The sequence below is a fragment of the Citrus sinensis genome, chromosome 4 (genome assembly GCF_022201045.2).
Source record: "Citrus sinensis cultivar Valencia sweet orange chromosome 4, DVS_A1.0, whole genome shotgun sequence".
NCBI classification, from domain to species: domain Eukaryota; kingdom Viridiplantae; phylum Streptophyta; class Magnoliopsida; order Sapindales; family Rutaceae; genus Citrus; species Citrus sinensis.
In genome coordinates this window covers 14,931,621-14,954,516 of record NC_068559.1, presented here as the reverse complement: position 1 = coordinate 14,954,516, position 22,896 = coordinate 14,931,621, and the positions used below count along the sequence as shown (strand labels likewise).

General features: G+C 32.6%; 2 protein-coding genes across 6 annotated transcripts; both read left to right on the top strand.

Annotated features, from left to right (window-relative positions):
- The first annotated feature begins 200 nt into the window (after positions 1-200).
- LOC102629601 (hypothetical protein) lies at positions 201-5,935 on the top strand. Of its 4 annotated transcripts, none has more exons than XR_003066438.2 (10): positions 203-544; positions 1,079-1,206; positions 1,332-1,403; positions 1,517-1,662; positions 1,757-1,871; positions 1,957-2,037; positions 2,548-2,685; positions 3,597-3,684; positions 3,810-3,906; positions 5,319-5,432. XR_003066438.2 is itself a non-coding variant. In XM_006485335.4 (10 exons), the coding sequence occupies exons 1-10, from the start codon at positions 274-276 to the stop codon at positions 5,666-5,668; spliced, it is 1,191 nt and encodes a 396-aa protein (XP_006485398.1). In that variant the 5' UTR covers positions 204-273; the 3' UTR covers positions 5,669-5,935. The 4 variants fall into 4 exon arrangements, 3 of the variants coding, with proteins under 3 accessions (XP_006485401.1, XP_006485398.1, XP_006485399.1); XM_006485335.4 differs by lacking the exon at positions 3,810-3,906 and adding an exon at positions 5,631-5,935 and having other exon boundaries at positions 204-544; XM_006485336.4 differs by lacking the exon at positions 3,810-3,906 and adding an exon at positions 5,592-5,935 and having other exon boundaries at positions 205-544.
- A 3,873-nt stretch (positions 5,936-9,808) lies between these two features.
- LOC102630472 (probable methyltransferase PMT14) lies at positions 9,809-19,269 on the top strand. Of its 2 annotated transcripts, XM_006485340.4 has the most exons (8): positions 9,809-9,983; positions 10,475-10,583; positions 11,366-12,033; positions 12,549-12,759; positions 16,257-16,539; positions 17,147-17,533; positions 18,094-18,171; positions 18,688-19,269. In XM_006485340.4, the coding sequence occupies exons 3-8, from the start codon at positions 11,395-11,397 to the stop codon at positions 18,917-18,919; spliced, it is 1,830 nt and encodes a 609-aa protein (XP_006485403.1). In that variant the 5' UTR covers positions 9,809-9,983; positions 10,475-10,583; positions 11,366-11,394; the 3' UTR covers positions 18,920-19,269. The 2 variants fall into 2 exon arrangements, with proteins under 2 accessions (XP_006485403.1, XP_006485402.1); XM_006485339.4 differs by lacking the exon at positions 10,475-10,583.
- The last annotated feature ends 3,627 nt before the right edge of the window (positions 19,270-22,896 follow it).

Genomic DNA, 22,896 nt, shown 5'->3' with positions numbered 1-22,896 from the left:
AATTCCAATATTATCACACCAATTTAAAATACAAACACTACCTTATTTCATCATTTTCATAATATATTTTTAAAAAATTTCTATTAAAATAATTTTGAATAAAAATTGTTGTTTACAACAAAACAACTAAAGTTTTTATAATAAAAACACACTAGTAAAATCATTTTTATTTTAATAAAAACTCTAACCCCTTTTTCGCGATGAAGTGATTGTCAAGATTAAATCTATTTTCTAATATACATTTTGAGAATTTCGCATTTTAATTCTGCTTCAATGTCTTCTTCAACAAAGAAGAAGAGACCAAAACCAAAATCCAATTCTTCTTCTTCTTCTTCTTCTTCTTCTTCTTCATCATGGAGCTGGATGACGGAACCGCCACAGAGCTTATTCCCATCAAAACAAGACTTGTTGAGGCTCATAACAGTAGTAGCCATCGCCTCTTCCGTCGCTTTAACCTGCAACTACTTGGCCAACTTTCTTAACTCAACATCAAAACCTTTCTGCGACTCCAACTTATTACTAGACTCCCCTCAATCTCCCACCGGTTTGTAAAATTTAACCCTTTATTACCATTATTATTATTTTCTTGATTTTTGGGTCATCTTTTGTTTCCATTAATAATAATGCTTTGTTGAACTTGAGTTGAGTGATTACTCTTGTGGGTAGTTTTTAAATTGCTCTCTGATTACTTGGTTCATGTAGAAACTATTACCTTTATGTACTTGTTATTAACCAATTGTTGGTATGAGTAAGAATAGAGCTGCAGTTTCATGTACAAACTGACATGACGTAATATAACTGCATCTGTGGGATGAAAACACCTCATGGCTCACATGATTTTTTTTTAATCATTTTATGTTTTTATCCCACCAAATAGAATTATGTCATTTCAGTTTGTACAAAGTAAGTATTACTTTTTAAATTGTTATTTCTATTGCTTTGTTGGTAGTCTATCTCGAGGTTTTTTCGTGTATTATTAAAGATGTAACCAATGATGCTGGCTGCTGGGGGATGTATTCTTCTTTGATGCTTGTTACTTGCATCAGAATGAGCTTTTGACGAATGCACACCATTGCAGATTCTTGTGAGCCCTGTCCAAGTAACGGCGAATGTCATCAAGGTAAGTTGGAATGTTTTCATGGCTATAGGAAGCATGGGAAGTTGTGTGTAGAAGATGGAGATATTAATGAAACAGCTGGGAGACTTGTATGTCCTCACAATCTTGATCACTCCTAGAAACTAATATTATTTATACAAATTGACATAATGATTTTGATTTTCAATATGTTGTATATTTTCTGATTGGCAATTTATATGTGATGGAACTGCAGTCAAGATGGGTAGAAAATCGTCTTTGTAGAGCTTATGCTCAATTTTTGTGCGATGGAACTGGATCAATTTGGGTCTGTTACTTTGAAATCTTTTAAACTTTATGACATTTAAAAAAGAAAAAATAATTATAAGACTCTTGGGATGACTGTTGAGAGTAATGGTTATAAATGCATACCATTTTCAGGTTGAAGAGAATGACATATGGAATGATTTAGAAGGACATGAGTTGATGAAAATATTTGAGTTGGATAATCCTGTTTACTTGTATACAAAGAAAAGGACAATGGAGACTGTTGGTAGATATCTGGAGTCAAGGACTAATTCTTATGGGTATATTATTCGATCTCTAACTTGAATTTTTAATTTTTGAATCTTTGAATGTTTCGGTACAGTTGCTCTAAAAAAATTTTCTTTATGTACGTAGGATGAAAGAGTTGAAGTGTCCAGAATTGCTAGCAGAACATTACAAGCCATTATCCTGTCGCATTCATCAATGGGTCTCCACTCATGCTCTAATTATTGTGCCTGTCTGTTCATTGGTACTCCATTCTGAAAGGCAGACTTTGAGTGCTTTAGATTTAGTATCAAAATATTGAAGCTTGTTAACAAAATTGAGATATACAGCTTGTGGGATGTTTATTGTTGCTCTGGAAAGTCCACAGGAGACGCTATTTTGCTATCAGAGTTGAAGAGCTTTACCACCAGGTGTACAATCCATTTTTTCCCCCTTTGTCACGTTCAATGGTTTCCTCGTTTTTAATATACCAATTTGTTGTTACCTGCTGCAAGTTAAGATCTTGTAGAAGCCACCACCCTATATTCTAGAATGTTTTGTCTGCAATCCATTTGAAGAATTTCTTCAATGGTACTTCAATCTTTGGTTTTGACCATATTGTTTAGATCAATGACGAACGGAGGATAATCATGAAACCTCCCTTATATTGTGTATTGGAACAAACTATTGCCAAATGGATGTCCCCATGAATGTTATCATTTTGGTAAAGGTTATCCCTTGTGAGCCACCTTGTTTTATGTTCATAGAATGTGTGGGAAGGAAAATAGGGTATAGAAAGATTAAGAAGAAAAGAAAGAAGAAAAGGAAAAGGAAAATAGAAATAGCCAGAAGAGTTTAATCTAAAACTTATCACTAGCACATACTGTGTTTATTTGACATTAAGTAGCCGTAAATTGACTGATTCTTGCTATTTTTTATAGGTTTGTGAGATACTTGAGGAGAATGCATTGATGTCAAAGAGTGTAAATGGTGAATGTGAACCATGGGTAGTTGCCTCTAGGTTACGAGATCATCTTCTTTTGCCCAAGGAAAGAAAGGACCCTGTGATATGGAAGAAGGTATTCTTTTTATGCCCTTTCACTAGGCCATCTTTTAATCTTGGATTTATTATTTTCTATGGATTAAAGTATCCTTGATTATATGTATTAAAAATTTCCGATGGAACTAATTTTGTGTTATATTTTTTGGGTGAATTTCTGATCATGTTTAAAATAGCATGGGGTAGTATTTTTTGTGCTTGTGCAAGAGAGTCTGTTTACTTTTAATGATAATTGTGGTGGCCTTTTTTGTTAAAATCAGGTTCCTAGCAATGTAGTCATCCAACCAGCTTTGACAATATACACTTGCTAGTCAGTTATTTTTATGAGTAGATCTGTTGTATTTTTTCCAAGATGCAGCACAGAATACATTTCAGAGAAATATCTAGCCGAAGTTATTCTGTTCCATGCCCTTACAATGAATGTTATTATGCCTCATTTAAAGGCCTTTCTTTTTGCCTTGAACTGACTTCTTTTTTTTTTTTTGAACTTCATGAATTGCTTTACGTGTCACTCATTTCTTTATAGCTTGATATTTCCTTGTAGTCTTAGCCTCTCATGTCCCAGCTAACTATTACGATTCCTATACTTTTTTGTTTTTTAGGTGCTTGGAGTTGAATCTGTCATTTGCATGCCCCATAACCTCCTGACGTATGCTGGATGTTTATTTATTTATTGTCTTGTTGCGCCCTTAACAAGAACACTTAGCTGAATTTTTTTAAAGCAGTACGTCAGGAGGTCCCAAGAAAACTCATTAGTTTCCTTTTCAGATCATCATTGTCTCTGTTGCTCTAGTGTTGTAACATTTTTCCATGTTTGGTACGTTCTCTGAAAAGCTGTGTGATCCAACAGCTGTGGGCATGTGAGAAAGTTGAAGAATTATTTTGCATTATGTTATACATTAAAAAGTTAATGTCTGTTTATATTTGAAGGTGGAGGAGTTGGTACAGGAGGACTCGAGAGTGGATCAATATCCAAAGTTATTGAAGGGTGAATCAAAAGTGGTATGGGAATGGCAAGGTACTAAAGGCATAAAAAATTTTACTTGTTAATTTACACATTCTTCCAGATTTCTGCTTATTTTCTCACCTGGTTGTTATTTTTGTTTCAACTAAACTAAACATGAAAATTAATTTTTGTTGAAGGGGCTTCTTTTGGAGACAAAAGATTGAGCAGGATTATGTAAACATATCTTCAATTTTGGTGGAATGAAATTCAGAGAAAAAAGGCTGCATTTTACTTGTATAATTTTTTACTTAGAAGATAGAGCAAATACTGCTTCCTTTTTCTTCTAAAAATGAAAAAATTAATATTAAAATGCCTTGTTGTTTTATGGATGGGTTACTTCTTGCGCTTGCAAGAGCATTGTAGATGTCGGATTATATATGATGAGTGGTTAGTAAAACACTGATTGTAATTGAATTAGACTGTCATTATGATTGTTATCACTTTCACGTATTGCTTGGACAGGATTCTTGAGTAGTTGGCTCAGTCGTTGCTCTTTAGTATTTGGCAACTGTGCTTATTGTTGTTATGCAAGGCTTGATATAGCCGTGGCTATTTATTTATTTTTGGTTTGGAGTTATTCTTTCTTTGCGTCTGCCTAAAAGAGGAAATTCATAAAAATTAAGTTGAGTTATTTCTACGAAGTCGTGCTACGATCAGTTCAATAAGCGTAGACATATAATTTTGTTGAGAGCTTTAGCGTATTAAATTACGGAGCAATGCTAGTTCTTGGTCATAACTCATGAGGGCGTCTTCTTGATCTTTTTTCATGGTCTATCTATCTATCTATCTATTTATTTATCTATTTATTTATACATGTATGCGTGTGTGCATGTGTGTGTGTGTGTATATATATATATATATATATTCTTTTAATTGTCCTAGCAGCTGGTTAGTTGAGCCCCAAAATTAGTGTTACTTGTGGTGCTGGATTAAAATTTCCTGCAAATTATCACAACTGCTTTCCTACATCAGATCAGGTGTAGGAGGTTCCAACCTGCAGCAGAGAAGGCACCGTGAATCTGAAAAAGTCCAGACCTCATCTTTGGGTAAAATAGGACCAATGTGGTTGTTGACTTGTTCCAGTTGAGCTGGCTTTTTTGTTGATAGAATAATGCAGTGCTTTAAGTCATTTTTCAAGGTTTTCAAGAAGTTTCACGTTTGTAAAAAAGGCCAATGGCCTACATTTTTTGCCAATAGTTTGATGTTAGAGGACAAGGATGAAATTAGAATTTTATAATCTTGTTGGGTGATAAATCACTTTGCTCTGAGGAGATTCATATCCAGTCATAGTTTTGCTCTCCGTCACTCGGAAATTCTTGACCTAGGAATTGGGTGGATGGAATCTGAAGTGGATACCAATTTTTGCAAACCATATGTGCATATGTGATTTGAGATCCCGAATGTCTTTAATTTTCGTCTGCAATTCATATAGGTAAAATGCTGGGGTCAGAATGTAGCTCATTATCTGAATTTTGAAATTTGGTTATGCCAAAATGTATCATGCTGGGGTCAGAATGTAGATCATTATCTGAATTTTGAAATTTGGTTATGCCAAAATGTATCATGTGTCTTCTTGGAATTTTATTAATTCAATTTCTTTTTACGCTTCAATTTCAAAGCTCTTTTTTTTTTTTTTTGGGTGTTAGTTGAAGGCTCTCTGAGCTCTTCAAAAATGAGAAAGAAAGGAGAGGCCAGCAAATGGAGATCAGCTGAAGGCAGGGACATGAAGTTTGGTCAACAACAGAGCCCACTGAAGGCTGGTGAGCTGCTAATATTGTTCTTGTTCCATTTTAATTTTGTCACTTCTTGTTGATCAATGTTCGCTTCAGTGTCTCTTCTGAAGCTGCATCTTTTTATTGTATGTTAATATAACCGTGCAAATTATTCAATTGATGTGTACAATCACAATCTTGTTGCAGAGCCTAAAGCACTAATCTTTTGACATGGATACGTTGTAGAATTGGTCACTGCAGTCTCTAATACCCTGTGCCGGTGAGCAGCATTGTGGGTAGCATTTGGAATGATCCTCAAATCTCAATGATAGAAAGCTGGCTCTCTAAGGAGATGGGTTTATAATCTGCTTGTTATATGTTTACTTCAAGTCTTTTTGTTTACTTTGTTATTTTTGTAACAAGATCTTCTTAGTACTCTAATTTTTATTTGCCCCTAGGCATATCAAAGGTGGAATGAAAGTCATCAGAAATAGCAATGGAAATTCGGTTTGGTTCGGTCAGTGCGAACCGAATAGTTTAGAAAATATAAATCGATCGGTTTTTTGTTTGAACTGAACTAAATTGAAAACCAATCGATTCAGTGCTAAAATTTTTTAAAAAATTATGTAATTAATAATTTTTTTTTACTAGTATTTTTACATAAAACATAAATGATTAGTGATTATATCTGAATTGGATTAAAAGAATAATTAAATTTAGGTGAAAAATATAAAAATTTAGCTAATTTTAAAAAAAATTATATTTCACGAATTGAATCATATAAAATTAAATTGAATCAAAACGAATTTAAGATTTGAACCAAATTAAAACAATTCAATATAGTTTGACATTTGGACCGAGCCGAGTTGAATAATGTCCATCCTTTATCAAAAATTAATTTGGTCAAGCTTAGGTTAGTGAGTGGAGCACACTGGCATGGAGTGGTCGCCCATTCTCTCCTTTCAAAGTTGTCGTTATTGCTTTAGCATGAATAGCCTCCCCCTTTCCACGTACTCTTATTCTCTTAATAACTTAATCATATCTCATCTTATTTACATAATTCATAGCATGGATATCTTATTTGCATCAATCAACTTCAACATTAATTCATAGGGAGTGTCGGCAGAAATTGATCATCAATGGCATATATATACTTTTTCCAGAGCAATGATTAATGTTTACAAAACGTTCTGCTTGTTTTTAAATTTTTAATAGCAAAATGATTTTGAATTAAAAAAAAAAAGATAAAATTTGTGAAATAATTTATCTTTTTTTTTCAGAAGAAAAGATAAATATTTTCATTAATTAACAGAATTGAGAATGCAAGCAATGTCAGCTGGGAATGACTCCATCCAGACATTCGAGACTCCACTTCTAATGGCGTATTTAGCAAGTCCATGAGCTGTTTTATTGCTAGATCTATGCATATGCTAATTGATGAAGAGATATATTGGAAGTAAAGAATAAGGGTGAAATAATTTTTCTTTTTGTGCATCTTAAAGATTTTTATTATTAAAAAAAATAAAATCATTAAAGAAAAATCCCACCTGAGAAAACTTGATTCATTGTGCTTCATATAAATCTAAAAAAGTTATTAAGTCATAAATAATATGACGTTATACTATTAAACCACCTGACATAATAATTTTTTCATATTTTTGTACAGTCCAAGATTTTGGATGAAATTAGTACTTTATATATTAAAATAAAAAATCTACTCATATTCACAATAAAAAATTTATTGAGATTAATCTAAATTTATCTATTTTGAAATTATTTTGTCATCATTTTCTCACCATTTTGTACATTTATTTATCACTGTTTTTACTTTCTAAAGAATATTTGCATATATAATTTTCGTTAAGATTAAAAAAAAAATTATTGTCGTTTAGTGATAAATTTTTTATAATCTAATAAGTCAAAATACTCCGGAGTCACTGCAGGATTTTGACAATTATAATACCAAGTATGTAATATGATTCAGACCCCTATATTTTTATTGTTTCCTCATAGAAGGACATATAATGTCCATCTCTACTAAACAAGCCCCAAACTCTATTCAAGTGACTGAAATAACTTTTTAGGAAGTGTATTGGTGGGTAGATCTAGGGAATGGTCTATTTTAAAATATCTTAAAATTTTCATTTATATTATTCAACGTTTTATAGTAAAATTTTTAATTTATTATTAATTATTTAAAATAATGATTTATTAATTATTTTAAAAACAAATGCATTGGTGCTTGTTGCTTCCAATAGCTACCATCAGTCATTAATTACTAACATTAGAACGGGTAAATTTAGTGTTTAAGGGAAATATGAGTGCTAACATGGGTCAATAACTCAATGACACAGGGTAAAAAAGTTAACTAAGGGAAGTTAATTGGGTTTAGGATAGCTCACAGAGAGATAGAAAGTAAGCTCCTTGAAGAAAAAGCAGTTTTGATAAATACACAATATTAAAGGGTATTATTGGAAGCTAAATTTCAACGGTCAGCGTTAGCACATGAACAATGCATGCCATCATAAGAGAGAACAAAAATATATTCTTCTGGATAAGGATGACGAGCTAATAAGAATGAAGATTCTCTAGCCAAACAATGAGAAAATGCCAAGTAGACTGTCCTTTTGTACCACTATAAAAGTAACAGGACCACAATGCTAGAAGGCTGCCACGTGTCCAACCATGGAAGACAAAAGGTGGTTGGAGGTTTCCTTATCTCTCAAGCTCATAAATGTCACCATCAAAGGACCACAAGATAAATTACTCAAATAGCCTGACCGAAGGGAGGTCAGCCATTAAATGAGTGCCACATGTCCAAAATTACTAATATACCCTCATGAACACTCTTATATAACTTCCACATATTCAATCTTGAGGGAACTCTCTCTATCTCTAGCACTCTCTCTCCTTTTGCTCCATCCAACCCATGGCCTTTTTTTCCAGATATGATTTTTTAAGGGCTACTTTACCTTCTTCTCCCTTTATTTTTATGCCTCCATGGAAAATCTTAGCCACCTCACCTCTCAAATAAGCTCCGCTACTATTCTTTTATTAGAAAACTCTCTAATATTCATAAGACCTACATTTCTCTCATTTTATTATCCACCATAAGCAACCTTTATTAAGATTTTGATGATTTTGTAGAGCAAATCATGTAATACTTCATTTATTTAGTGGATTGAAGATGAGCTACCGAGTAGATGTAAGCCAAAGGACCGAACCATGTAAAATATTGTGTGTTCTTTATTGTTTGTACTTATTTTCTATTTATTATGATGGTTTTGATGCCCAGCATATTTCATATATGAGTTTGCAAGAATTATCCTACAAGCTCTATGGAGTTAACAGATAAACTTTTTAGAGCTATCCTCAAATTTTTATTGAGCTCCCTACGTCAACTCCCTAAATTAACTTGCACGAGCTTCACAAGCTCGTCATAATATTCCAAACTTAGAATATCGTAGCTCACCTCCCAAATCACCTCAAGTAACCTTTCAAATCACCCCAGCTCACCTATCAGATCACTTTAGTTATACCTCTTACCCTGAACAATAGAAATACACATTTAAATCCAACCTAGCCTAATCTCCCCCAAAATATACATTTTATTTATTTTAATAAGATTTGAATTGGATCCAATGAGACACCTAATGGTTCGAATTGGATCTTAATAAAAATCCAGCTAAAACAATAAGAATTCTTATCAAATAATCTACACAAGCATTTAATTATCATTGTTACATTTACAAATACATAGATATATATTATAAAATTCAGCTACCGATTAACATTACCATCAATTAGCGGCAAGTGAAAACTTATCACCTCCATCATTTTTTAATTTTAGGGAATATGACATGGTATTCACCATCATTATAATTGAGTAATGATAATACGCTAGTCAAAATGTAATTCTTAAGTTCAAATTTTGATATCGATAGAAAGTTGTGTAGCGAGAAACATACGAGGATCTTAATGATATCATTGACAACTTCAATAGATACACCAATAGTGGTAAGTAGTGGCTAAAGAATAGAGCCATTGTGATAGCTAACGCAACATTCATATTTCATAATATTAATGAAAAGTATATAAAATAATAAAAATAATAAAAAAGACAAAAAATAATGAAAAAAGTATACAAAATGACATCTCAAAATTAAAGAATTTCCATAAAGACCTACCCAAATAGTGTTTTTATACTAATACAGTTCGGTACTTTGTGAAATGTAATGTGAAACCAACATTGAATATATCATAATTCATGAGCATAATTTATTATTAGGAGTTAGTGGTGGTTAGGGACTTATTTAATACAAATAGATAAATTGTACTCACATTGAGAAAATTTAAAACATTAGGGATTCACTCGATATTATCAATCCGACAGAGTATAAAGGAGGTGACCACAAATATACCGTCTCTCCACCCGTTCTCTCTCCTCTTTGAAGCTCACTCACACAGTGGCACTTACCAGTTCAAGCACTTCAGCGATCTAGAGAGAGAGAGAGAGAGAGAGAGAGAGACTGTGTGTGTGAGTGAAAGTTCAAGAAAGAACTCTTCTCTTGCTCCTCATTGGAGAGCTTTCATATTCAGGTGAATGTTTTGTTACATTTCTACCTTTTTTAATCATTGCCATTTTTATTAGATTATGCCATATGTGTGTGTGTGTGTGTGTGTGTTTGCATATTGTTGCCTTATTTTCTCTTAAGATCTGTGGCCCCTTTACTTTTTTGCTTTCTGGGTTCTTGAAAATGAAGTTGTTGCAGTTACTTTTCAAACTCTTTATCATTGATGATAGAGTTAATGGTTAATTCTATTGTTTGTTCATATTTAATTGTCATTAAGTGTGATTTTCGTAGCTGTTTCAGTGTGACTGTGGCAAAAAAAAAAAAAAAATAGCTTTGCATGTGTTCTTGAGTATGAAAGATGTTTGAGCTTGACGAGAAGGGAAATGGGGTTATTCAGGATTAAGAGTAGTACCTACAATATGTGAGGAGATTTGATTTTGATATGAATCCTTGATTTGATCAGCTGCATGCATACTTTTCTTTACTTTATAGTATTGGTATATCTTTTCTTTTCAGATCTTGCTGTGTACCGTCCACAATCCACATCAACTTTGGAACTTTATTTCACTTTTGATGAGTTCCTATAACTTTTAATTATGTTTTGGAACTTTATCATGTGCTTTCAGTAAGTTGGTTATATGATTTGGCTACTCTTTCTCTTTATTGGTTAACCTTTGGATCAAATTGTATATTATAGAACGACTTTTAAGGTCAAATCTGGTAAACAAAATTGGTAGTATTAATTTTATTTTCTTTTTCCACTAAATATAGGATCTTTGCTACTTGTTTTTTTTTTTTTTATACTTATATGTTAATGGATTTATCAATTGTCATTCTTAACTTTTTTCCCCTTGTATAAATGTTTTTGAGACATTCAGATGGCATTTTCTCGATAGGAGGAAAAAGTTATCTATAGATAGTTATTAATAATTTGAAAAATGAATGACTCGGGTTTGACATCAATGAGTAAATTGAGTGTTGAAGGCAAATGCAAAACATGATATTTCAGTAGATAAAATTCATCAATGCATTCCAAGAAAGAAATATTGACTTTGGCAGATAGGGTTTGCGGAAGTTGCATAGAGCTAAAGGGTTTGTCGCTGCTTTTTAGAACTTTGGGCTTTTATTTAATTCTACCTGCGTGCTAGATAACTTTACAAAACAAGGATTCATAACTTGGGTTGCTATTTCACCGTCTTCTCCTTTCCATGTGTAACAACAATTAATTTTGAGAAAGCAGTTGAGATCTGTGTATGACTCCTGTGACTGATTGAAGCATTTGTACTGTGTTGGTTGATGATGACTATCTTTTCTCCAAAAATAAACATCCTTTATGATTGCTGTAACTACTTTGCATAATTAGTAGTGCAAAGTGATTGTGTTTTTTGACTAAGTTACATCTCACAGTTGCTTCAAGGAATTGCCCCAGGCATATAATGGGGAAGCATAATTCATCAGGAAGCAGAACAAGGAGTCCACTGTCTATACTTATTGTCATTGTTTTGTGCGGTTTCTTTTACATGCTTGGAGCATGGCAGAAGAGTGGTTTTGGAAAAGGTGATACTATAGCGTCACAAATAACCAAGCAGGCAGACTGTAATATCTTTACTGATTTGAGCTTTGAAACTCACCACAATGATGTGGAGATTGTTGAACCTTCTGAGCCTAAAGCTAAAGTGTTTAAGCCCTGTGATGTTAAATACAGTGATTATACTCCTTGTCAGGAACAAGACCGAGCTATGAAATTTCCAAGAGAGAATATGACATACAGGGAAAGACATTGTCCTCCTGAAGATGAAAAATTGCATTGTCTTATACCTGCTCCCAAGGGGTATATGACCCCATTTCCATGGCCAAAGGGTCGGGACTATGTTCATTATGCAAATGTTCCTCATAAAAGCCTAACAGTTGAAAAGGCTGTACAGAACTGGGTGCAGTTTCAGGGGAATGTTTTTAAATTTCCAGGTGGAGGAACAATGTTTCCACAAGGTGCTGATGCATATATTGATGAGCTTGCATCAGTTATCCCAATTAAAGATGGCTCTGTCAGAACAGCACTGGACACTGGATGTGGAGTATGTTACTGAACTTGAATAACCTCTGCATATGTCATATGTTAATTATTCAGAGAAAATTTATTTATTTATTTTTTTAATTGACCGCTAGTAACATGACTGTGTGCTTTCAGTTGAATATTAGCAATCTTGATAGGTCTGGATCACTTTGAGTTACCAGGGTCATTCGTGTAATATGTAGAATAGTGCCATATGGTGGATGCATTATCATCCTCTAGATAATTTCTTTCTATACATGGAAATACCTGGGAAGTACACTGCTCAACTGGTCTATGCTGAGAACTATTGTAGCTTTATGTGTTTGTCCCTAACAGTTTGGATTGTTATGTATCATTTTCTTCTTGCATCTTTCTCTTTATTTGTTTATATTTCTAAACATGTAATGGTATTATTGTTTGTTCTTCCTAATTAGGCTCAGACAGTATATTATCAAATCGCATTCAAGCATTGCTTCTTGTCTAATTAATTTAAGTTTGTAATATTCTCCTAAACTGATAATGTCGATTATTTTGTAGGTTGCAAGCTGGGGTGCATACCTTTTAAAAAGAAATGTACTGACTATGTCCTTTGCTCCGAGGGACAATCACGAAGCACAGGTACAGTTTGCATTAGAACGAGGTGTACCTGCTGTTATTGGTGTTCTTGGAACAATACATCTTCCATATCCTTCACGAGCCTTTGATATGGCTCAATGCTCTCGGTGTCTGATACCATGGACTTCAAATGGTAAGGCCTCTATTGTCAATATTGTAGAACCATATTGCATTTTAGTGTATTCTGTATATAATACATGGTTTAAAAATCTATAATTGAAAAAAAGGACCGCATATATAATTTTCTATAATCTGACAATAAATATTTTTAGATCTTATGATACTCATTTTAATTATGTTGAATCCAAAGACATCCATATTTTGTCAAAAAGCGGTGATGTGTCAGGATGTTCATTCCTACATATTAAAAGTTGAAAGCATATAGGTTGTGCTTTCAACTTTAGATTGTGGAGTTTGGAAGGCATCAGGACATTATTCTGGTAAGTCTTATCTTAAATGGTTGATTAATGATGTCTCCTTGGCTAGTATTCCTCTTAAAATTCAAGTCGTTTTGTTGGCCTTGGCTCAAGGAAAATTAAACCCTGGGAAAGTAATTCAAAGAAAGTTCCCTAATATGTGTCTATCTCCTTCTTGGTGTGTGATATGCAAAACTAGTGCAGAAACTTCTAATCATCTTTTTCTTTATTGTTTTGTGACTTCAAAGTTGTGGAGTAGGTTGTGCAAAGAGGCTAACATTTTGTGTGTCATTTCGGGTTCTTTTCATTTTATTCTTATGGAGAATTCCTATGCTTTTAGTAAAGGAAAAAAGGCCAAAACTCTTTGGATATAAATGTGGCAGCTCTGTTTTGGGTAGTACGGCAAGAAAGAAATCTTCTTATTTTTGAAGAAAAAAGTGCAGACAATATTGAAGAATTATGGGATAGAATCTGTCTTCTAACTTTGTTTTGGGCTTCAGTTTCTAAGGAGTTCCAAGATTCATATTTTTTTCTTCATTCATCTAAGTTGGGAGAGTGTTTGAGATAGGTGTCTAGGTTGGTCTAGTTGGTAGTGTCATTAGGGTGCACCAAATTTAAAACCTTACTACTAATATAAATAACTAGTACAGAGCGAGTAAGGATCGATCCCACGAAAACTATGCTAGTTGTATTTATTATCAACTCTAAAGCAGGATTTAAAATAAAATAATAGTAGTAATAATAATATTAATAATAATATAAATTAATCTAATTAAAGAAAATTCTAATTATAAATAAAAGGGGGTTTTTATGAATTTTTAAATAAATAGCAAGAAATAAAGAAATTAAAACTATGAAAACAATAATTTAACAAAAACTCTAATTAAAGGAGAGAGAAATAATAATGATGAAAATTTTGGTTAAATGATCATTCGCCACCACCAAACATGCACATAATATATCAATTCTATCATCAATTTCTATTGAAACTACCTTAGACAACAATAAGTTTTGTTAGTCTCAATCTTTCCTGAGTGTATCATTAGGCAAAACAAGTTTTTCACCTAATCTCTAACCATTAAATAATTTAAAACAAGCTCTTTAAATTTAAGATAATGGAAGCATTAAGTAGAGAAAGATATTAGGTTGATCTAGGCAATAAACACACAAGCTCAGATTATTTAACCTAGGTTATATTCTCCGATTGAAATCATTGATTCCAACCTGCTACTAATGATTAAAATATCAAGACAATTACGGATCAGGAATTTTAATCTAGCAATAGAATTTATTCAAGTCCTAAATAGAATTTATTCAAGTCCTATCTAATTGGCCACTCAAACAAGACGAGAATAAAATCATAAACATTAATTATAGAAGAACATATACAATCTCAATTAAATAAATTGAATGATAGAAATTAAAAATTAATTGCATAGCATGTTTGGGGTTTTTAATTCACCCTCAACTAAATAGAAAATCTAGCCTAACATAATTGAATTGGGAATAAAAGAGTCAATAAAACCAGACATAGAGATTAATTCAAGTGGCTGCCTCTATTTTTCTTTTCTTCTCTTCTTGCTACTGCTCTCTCTTCAATTCTTCTTGGCTGCCGATTGTCTATTAAAAGCCAAAGGTTGGCTTTTTATTATGCATATGGTTGGCCAAATCCTTATTGGAATTTATTTCCAATTTAAAGCAATTGATTTGCTTCCTTTAATTGCCATGAACATGCTGTCCACTTTGACAATTTCCTTTTACTTCAATTTGCTTTCCATATATAATGCCATCCATGTGCAATTTAGTCTAGGCAAGCCTTATGCATGAAATCTTTTTTAATTGGTAACGTGAATCTTGCATGCAACTTATAAAGCCATGCACATTAAACAAGTTTCCATTTTATGTATGCTTGTTCCCAAAGTCTTTATTAATCTCCTTGAAATCCCATATGCTTCCGAATGTGCATCAATTAATTAATTGGCTTCGAAAAATCTTCGGTTATTTCCTTTTTTAATTCCTTCAAGCAGATTTCTTCTTAAATGCTCCGATTTAATTTCTCTTTAATCCCAGAATATAACTAAAATAACAAAAAAAAAAAAACTAAGATAAAAATTAACACAATAAAATTATTTACTAAATTAAAAATTAACTAAAATAACTAGAATATTTAAGACCAAAACAAGAAAAAGATGGAGAAATTAATAGCAAAATATATGGAAAATATGCACTTATCACTAGTTTTTGTAGAGGGGATTGGCATATTTTGTATAGCACAGAAAAAGTTTTCATTTTTCTGCTTTCTCAGTGGACAGCTGGTCCACTTCTTGTAATGTTTCTTCATCATTAATATAATATATAGTTTCTTATAAAATAAATAAAATAAAAAAAGAAAAAGAAAAAAGTTGAAAGCATATAGATTTATCAGATATTATGTTACCTTTTGTTGAGTAGTGAAATATGAATGATATCTGTGATCTGATGAAATTGGAATCTTTTTTTAGATCAACAGTCAATTAGAATCCATTGAGTTGCTAAATATACCTGCATATTTTTAACTAGTTATTAACAGGTCTGTTTATAAACTCGCATAGCAAAGTTGTGCTATAAACACAAATTTTCCTTATAGTTTCATGTTAACTTTTTTTTAGTTGCTTGTATCAAAAGACAATTTAGTTATATATCTTGAATGGAGTCAGATTTTTCTTGGGCTTGATTGAGAATATATGGAAATGGTATCAATTAAAAAATTTTAAAAAGGAAAAGGTATCAAAATACAAATCCTGGAGAAAATTTTCGTTGAGTTTATATATGCTTCATAATTACATTGGTAGTTGGGATTAAGGTGGCATCAAACTGAATTGAGCTATTAATCAAGTGATTTTTTATTTTGGGAGATAAAATAGGACTTCTGGTTGAAAGGCCCTAGGCTACAAATTTTCATTCTGTTTTCTGCTACATTCTTTTTCATGGTTACTCATGGTATTAATTGGGTGCTACTGCCTAATTTTTTCAATTGGTAAAACCTCTTGGTGTTGTACAAGAGATCTAAAGATTGAACCTCGCTTACATAGGGTGGGGAGGGGATTTGATTTCCATTCATGCAATACTTGAAAAATAAAATAAAACTAAATAACTTAGCTAGACCTTTTGGTATAAACCTTAGTGTGTCTGGTGGAAGCTGTTGACCATTCAATGTATGGACTTCTGTGTACAGATGGGATGTATCTTATGGAAGTTGATCGAGTCCTCAGACCTGGTGGATACTGGATCTTATCTGGACCTCCAATTAATTGGAAGACATATTATCAAACATGGAAGCGATCTAAGGAAGAACTTCGAGCAGAACAAAGAAGCATTGAAGAGCTTGCTGAGTCTCTTTGCTGGGAGAAAAAGTATGAGAAGGGAGATATTGCCATCTGGAGAAAGAAAAAAAATGACAAATCCTGCAAGAGGAAGTCTGCCAACAAATGCAAATCAAGGGATCCTGATGATGTTTGGTGAGTTCACCTGCACCTTCTTTTGCTTAATTGCATTTAGTTCTTTGCCTCTCTAGGATCATCTCATTGTTAGGGACTTGGAATGTTCACTTTAACATCCATCTATACTATCATAATTCTATTTTATGGCTAATTCAGGTTTTAGGCAATTGTATGGTGATGGATATATTTAATCTTCATTAAGTACCTTCCTGGGCAGCTCCCCAGAATACTGCAAGTCCAGTTCTGCTGACCCCTCAATTATTATTATTTTGGCAGATCATTTATGTTTATGAGAACAATATGGGTATCTTCTGACCACAAAAAATTTAGATAATGAAGCAACTCAGAATTCAACTATTCATCGTTATGCCCTATCATTGTCCATTAGACTTATCTTTCTGATTGCTTGTTTAATTTCAAATAGGAAACCAAATCTAGTTTCAGATGAACTCTGTGTTAATTCATCTGTGCATTGGTGATATTGCTGAACGGATAAATTTGAAAGTCAGTCTAATTACTGTTTTATCTTCATTGGGAATGTGAGTTGTGACACTGTTGGAGGTCAGGCTGCAGCAAAGGTTCTTAGTATTTCCATCTTATTTAATTTTTTTGTGATGCATTTCAGGTACAAACAGATGGAAACTTGCATAACCCCTTTCCCTGAAGTATCCAGTACAAAAGAAGTAGCAGGAGGGGAGTTAAAGAAGTTCCCATCCAGGCTTTTCGATGTCCCTCCACGAATAGCTAACGGAGAAGTTGAGGGAGTTACTGGCAAGTCTTACCAAGAGGATAGTAAACTTTGGAAAAAGCATGTAAATGCTTACAAAAAGATGAACAGTTTGATTGGCACCAGAAGATATCGAAATGTGATGGACATGAATGCAGGCCTTGGGGGGTTTGCAGCAGCACTTGAATCGCCAAAATCTTGGGTAATGAATGTTGTACCAACAACTGCGAAGAACACTTTAGGTGTCATTTATGAGAGAGGCCTAATTGGCATATACCATGACTGGTATGTTCCAATAATTTTACCTGTTCTGTTTGTGATTATGGTTCCTAATTTGCACCTGCATTTCTGCACATATTTATTTTTAGTACTGGTGCTCTTTGTTGAAAATGAATTTTTCCCATTGTACAACCTGCTTGAAAAGCTTTACCTGTTTGTAAAGTCATATTAAAGTAGAAATAATAACTTATGGTACTTTCTGGGATGAAATACACTTTATGAACTTCCTTATTTTTAGAACTGTTGCTAGTGGATCAACCTCACCACTCAATCCGAAGTGGGTGATAGGATAGACTTATTTTTTATGTTTTATTCATGAGTAAGTGTTTGCAAGTGAAATAGAAAGAAAAATAGGAGCTTAAGAGAAACTCCAAAGTGGCATAAGATTGGCCTTTTGAGATGCATTTAACTCACATTGTGAAAGACTAATCAAAGTTTTTACCTTCAAATCATTTTTTGCTCTTATTTTTTCTCTTATCAAGGGATGAATATGAAGTTTAACTGAAATTTAGGGATTTATGTTCTTTGGAATCTCAATAACAGTGTTTTTTCTCCTCTTTTTCCAGGTGTGAAGGATTCTCTACATATCCAAGGACATATGATCTTATTCATGCTAATGGTGTATTTAGCTTGTATGAGAACACGTAAGCCTCATTATCTTCTTTCTCCTGCGTGCTGACTCAAATCCCATATAAAAAACTTGTATACTTGAAACCAATTCATAAATGCACAATGCTGCAACTTTGGACCAGTGAGGAGAACCGCAAAGCTACACAAAATTAATTATAACCTAAAATTATTTCTCAGATTGGAAACTCATTAGGAAAGTCTATTTTCCACTTGAAATGCAGAAATATTGTTAATTTATCCTTTACTGGCAATATGTTTGATATTTGTGAGCAAGTAATTTGGTATTAAGCTCAATGTCATGAATATGACTTTCCAAGGTTTGTAGCTGAAATTGATGCAAAAGATTTTCTTCTTTGGGTAATCTGTCTGTCTCAGATGAAGTCAGCTTGTAGGCTGCTGCACCATATATCATCTTAGTAACAAAAAATCATGATTAGCTGAGGTCTTAATTCTAGGATACACGTTTTCTTTATATGAGCTCAAATTTTTTCACTTCCTCTTAATGTCATCAAATATGTACGATTGAACAGGTGTAAACCAGAAGACATCCTTCTGGAAATGGACCGCATCTTGCGGCCAGAAGGGGCAGTCATCTTCCGGGACGAAGTTGATGCCCTGAACAAGGTTAGAAAATTTGCCGAAGGCATGCGATGGGATACCAAAATGATGGATCACGAGGATGGACCCCTCATGCCTGAGAAGATATTGATTGCTGTCAAACAGTATTGGGTTGGCAGTGCAGGAAATAGCACATCCGATTAAGCCATCTTACTGATTGGTCCATGAAAGTTAAATGAAGATAACATCTTGAGTAGTGATTGAATTGCTCTCGGTTGGAGGACTGAAGAGTTTTCATTGGCAAGTGTAAGTTACTAATACGTGTTTTTCGGTGACGCAGAGAATCTATACAATCAATTTTGCCAAGTATTTTCCCATAAAATTTGGCAGGGGAATGCAAGAATGTAATTTGTGTAGCTCCCTAAATAATTGAGTCAAAGATCAAATAATCTTGTAGTGATGTCAAGAATCAAACCATGTTCTTTATAATCATTATTGTGTACTGAATTGATCAAATAGTGAAATATTCAGTTTATTGATTTCATTTTTTTTAATTCCTTATATCTTTTCAAGCATTGTTAGTTCCTTTCTAGTTTTTTAATGGGACACTTCAGCGAACTAACTAGTAAAATATTATCCCTCCACAGTGCACACATCTAATATGTTTGATCACTTGTGCTCAAATTTAGTTTAAAAAGAAAATTATACCTTTGAAAGAGTATCCAATCTTTATGAATGTCACTACATATTTTTCAAAGCACCAATAATATTCTTTATCTTCATTCACCTAGCTTCTGAAGAATTCTCTGTATTATTAATGCATGATTGAGATTTATTTTTTCATACTGATCACATTTTTATATTTGTTGAAGTAAAGCTTTTAGACTTTTCTTTTCCCCCTTGGCCCTTGCTTCAATTATGTGAAAGATCTTCATATCGATTTGATAAGAAAATTTTTTGCCTCCTAGACTTAGATTTGGGGTCGTTAATTCGTTATAGCAAATTTTTTTTTTTTTTTTGTGAATTTTTTTATGTTACGAAGGGTTGCTTTCTATATCCAAAATTAATGCATGCAAAGAATCTAAATCCCACAAGATTGATTTCATCAACAAATGAGCCATCATTGTACCAGTTGGAATGACGCAAAACAGAAGCAAAAAATAGCAATCACGAAATTTCTCAAGAGAAATTTTTAATTATTCATCAACCATCTCACAAATAGAGTTTTATTTTATTCCCCTTTTATAATGAAGATAGCTCTAACATATAAAATTACCTATATGGGTAATTTGGAAATATTTTGTCATGTTTTGTCTTAATATTAAGAGGAAAAAAAAAAGCATTTAATTCTGATTGCGATTCGAATCTTAAACGATAGAATTTGGAGACAATTCATTAGACTGCGTCGTACTCTTTTTCATAAACTTTGAAATGATATATTATTAATTCAAAACGATGACTTGAAAAAAAGCCAATTAATGAGACTTTTCTTGCTCTAGTGGAGTTCAAAATCATTGTGCGCAAATTATCCCGTGCACTTCTTTATCCTAACTTTTTAGTGGGCATGCAATGGCTTGAGCGATTAAGGCTACCGTAACAGTGTATCGTATAAATCGATCTTAATGCTTATAGATACGTTATTGTGATACTGTGTTGTGGTTGTGGCACACTCAGTACTGTTTGGTTGCAGAAAAGCACCGGCCAGTAATTAGCATATGCCAATTTTCAAATTTCAAGTATCATTTTGCTTTTGAAATCAAGAAACCCCTTGTTGAAAAAATGGAATCTGTGGGCATGTAAAACTGTATCTGTGGTCTGTCATGTGCGGATGCACAAACAAAACCACTACCCTAACAATCACCACAAAATCTAATATGGGTCCAATCTATCACCATCAATAATGGTCGACCGCTGAGCAAACCAAGAACATGATGGTCAGGGTCGATGTTTTTGGCTTTCTTTCAAAAAACTTTTTTTTTTACCTCATTAGCTAACAATGACAAGTCGCTTTAGTTTCTAGGCTCTTCACTTCACCCTCATATCTCACCCTTATGATATGCATCTGTGTTGGACAGACAGACGTAGAGTTCCAAAGTAAACTGACCTGCTCAGTGACAAAACCAAAGAAAGCATGCATGAACTCGTCATCACTCTTTGGATTATGTTCAGCGCATGCATTAACTCACATGACTTAGTTGGGATTAAACTTTCACGAATCCCTTTCATCACTTTGTTAGGTTGGAATGTATATAGTATAATGCCAAAGCTTTCTTGAATACAAACAAAATAAACAGAGAATCAAAGTCTAGACACGAGAGGAGTAGTACATGATCTCTTCTAGATTTTCCACATATAGTGTCACATTTACTCTTGAAATTTAGAAAAATAATCACTAATATTTTTAAATTTAAAAAAAAAAGACACTAAAATACCCTATTAACCATTATATCATTTACATCTATTATCTGAAAAAATTAACTTTAAAATTTATAATAAATACAAATATTATATAAATAATGTAATTTATACAGTAGATTGACAATATTAAAATATTTTAATTTTTTTTATAAATTTAACTATGTAAATAATTATATTCATTTTAATGATATATTTTTATTTATTGTAGAGGCTTTAAATAAATATTTGCATTAAATAATTTTACAATTAAAAAAATCTCACATACTAATAATGTTAAAATTATTATTTTACATAATAATCAAAATAATTTAAATTTTAATACATTTATTTTAATATTATGATTCTGTTTATTATAAAATTTACTTTAAACTAATAAAATATATCTAATAGATTGTGAAATATCAAAATATCTTTTAAATATTGAAATTATTTTAAAATGCATATATTCTTACATTTATTTTAATGTTATATTTCTATTTGTTATAAAACATTAGAGTCAATTTTTTTGGGATAACAGAGATAAAGGGCATTATGGTCAAAAAAGAGTTTGGTGTCTCTTTTTAGAAATTTGAGAGTGTTAGTGACCATTTCCCCAAACTTTGGGCGTGTAAATGTTTTTTTCCCTAAAGTTTTTAATATTTTTCATATGATTTTATTCATTAATCACTAATTAATTGCTTGTATTTTGATTGGAAAAACTCATATTATGATGAAATTTGGGTTCATTTTGAGTCTGTTGTCAAATTTAAATACATCCAAACACTTTTAATGAGTTGTATTAACAATCTTTTGACTAAGAAACTTTAGAGCACACCAGAGATACTATACCTAATTAATACTATATGTACCATAACTTAGAGGCACAAAATTGCGCCAAGTGTCCAAATAAAAAATAAAGAAAGAAACTATTCCGAAAAATCAAATAAGTAAATAAATTATATTCAATCTATTTTGGGAGAAAGTAACACTGGAACAAAATTCCCCTGAGACTTACGATAATAACTAAGAGTAAAAAATCATTCTAATTCCGAAATTCCGGAGTTTGAGAGAACCACGACTAATTCTGGGATTCTGGGGTCTGAGGGAACCATGCCCAAGATCATAGGAGTAGGAAAGCACATGGGCACGGAATAAATGACGTAGGTTCGGAATAAATATATTTATTTCCCTACGAACAACTTCACGTCCTCGTGTGCAATAATAGTTGGTGGCACGTGTCATCAAGGAGAGAGACTAAGGCAAAACTCTAGACCCATGTCATCCATCAACTATAAATAGAGACCATCTCACCACTAAAAAGGGAGATCCCTCCTAAGCCAAAAAAAAATCCTAAACTTGTTTATTATTCTAGCTTCCATTAGACCTTAAAATCAAACACTGGCTTGAGCATCGGAATGCCTTTTTCAGGTACCCACCACGCCAGATTCGAGTTCAACACATGTCACAAGTTCTCCACAAATCAAAAGTACGTGTGAAGGTAAATTCTTGCTCCTTCAAATACATATATAATATGTTTAATACAACTACTAATTACATAGTGATTTTTTAAATAAATACATACTAGAGTAGTGATGGTGATCAAATATTATGGATTTAGATTGCACCTCCTTTTTTTAATAATTAAATTACAATCTAAAATATTAAATCAGAGCAGTGATGGTGACTGAAATTACTTCCAAATATTAAAAAAAAAATCACAAAGTACATGAGATAATCCAAAACCCTGTGTCCCCAAAGGCACAACTCCTCTTTAAATATACCTA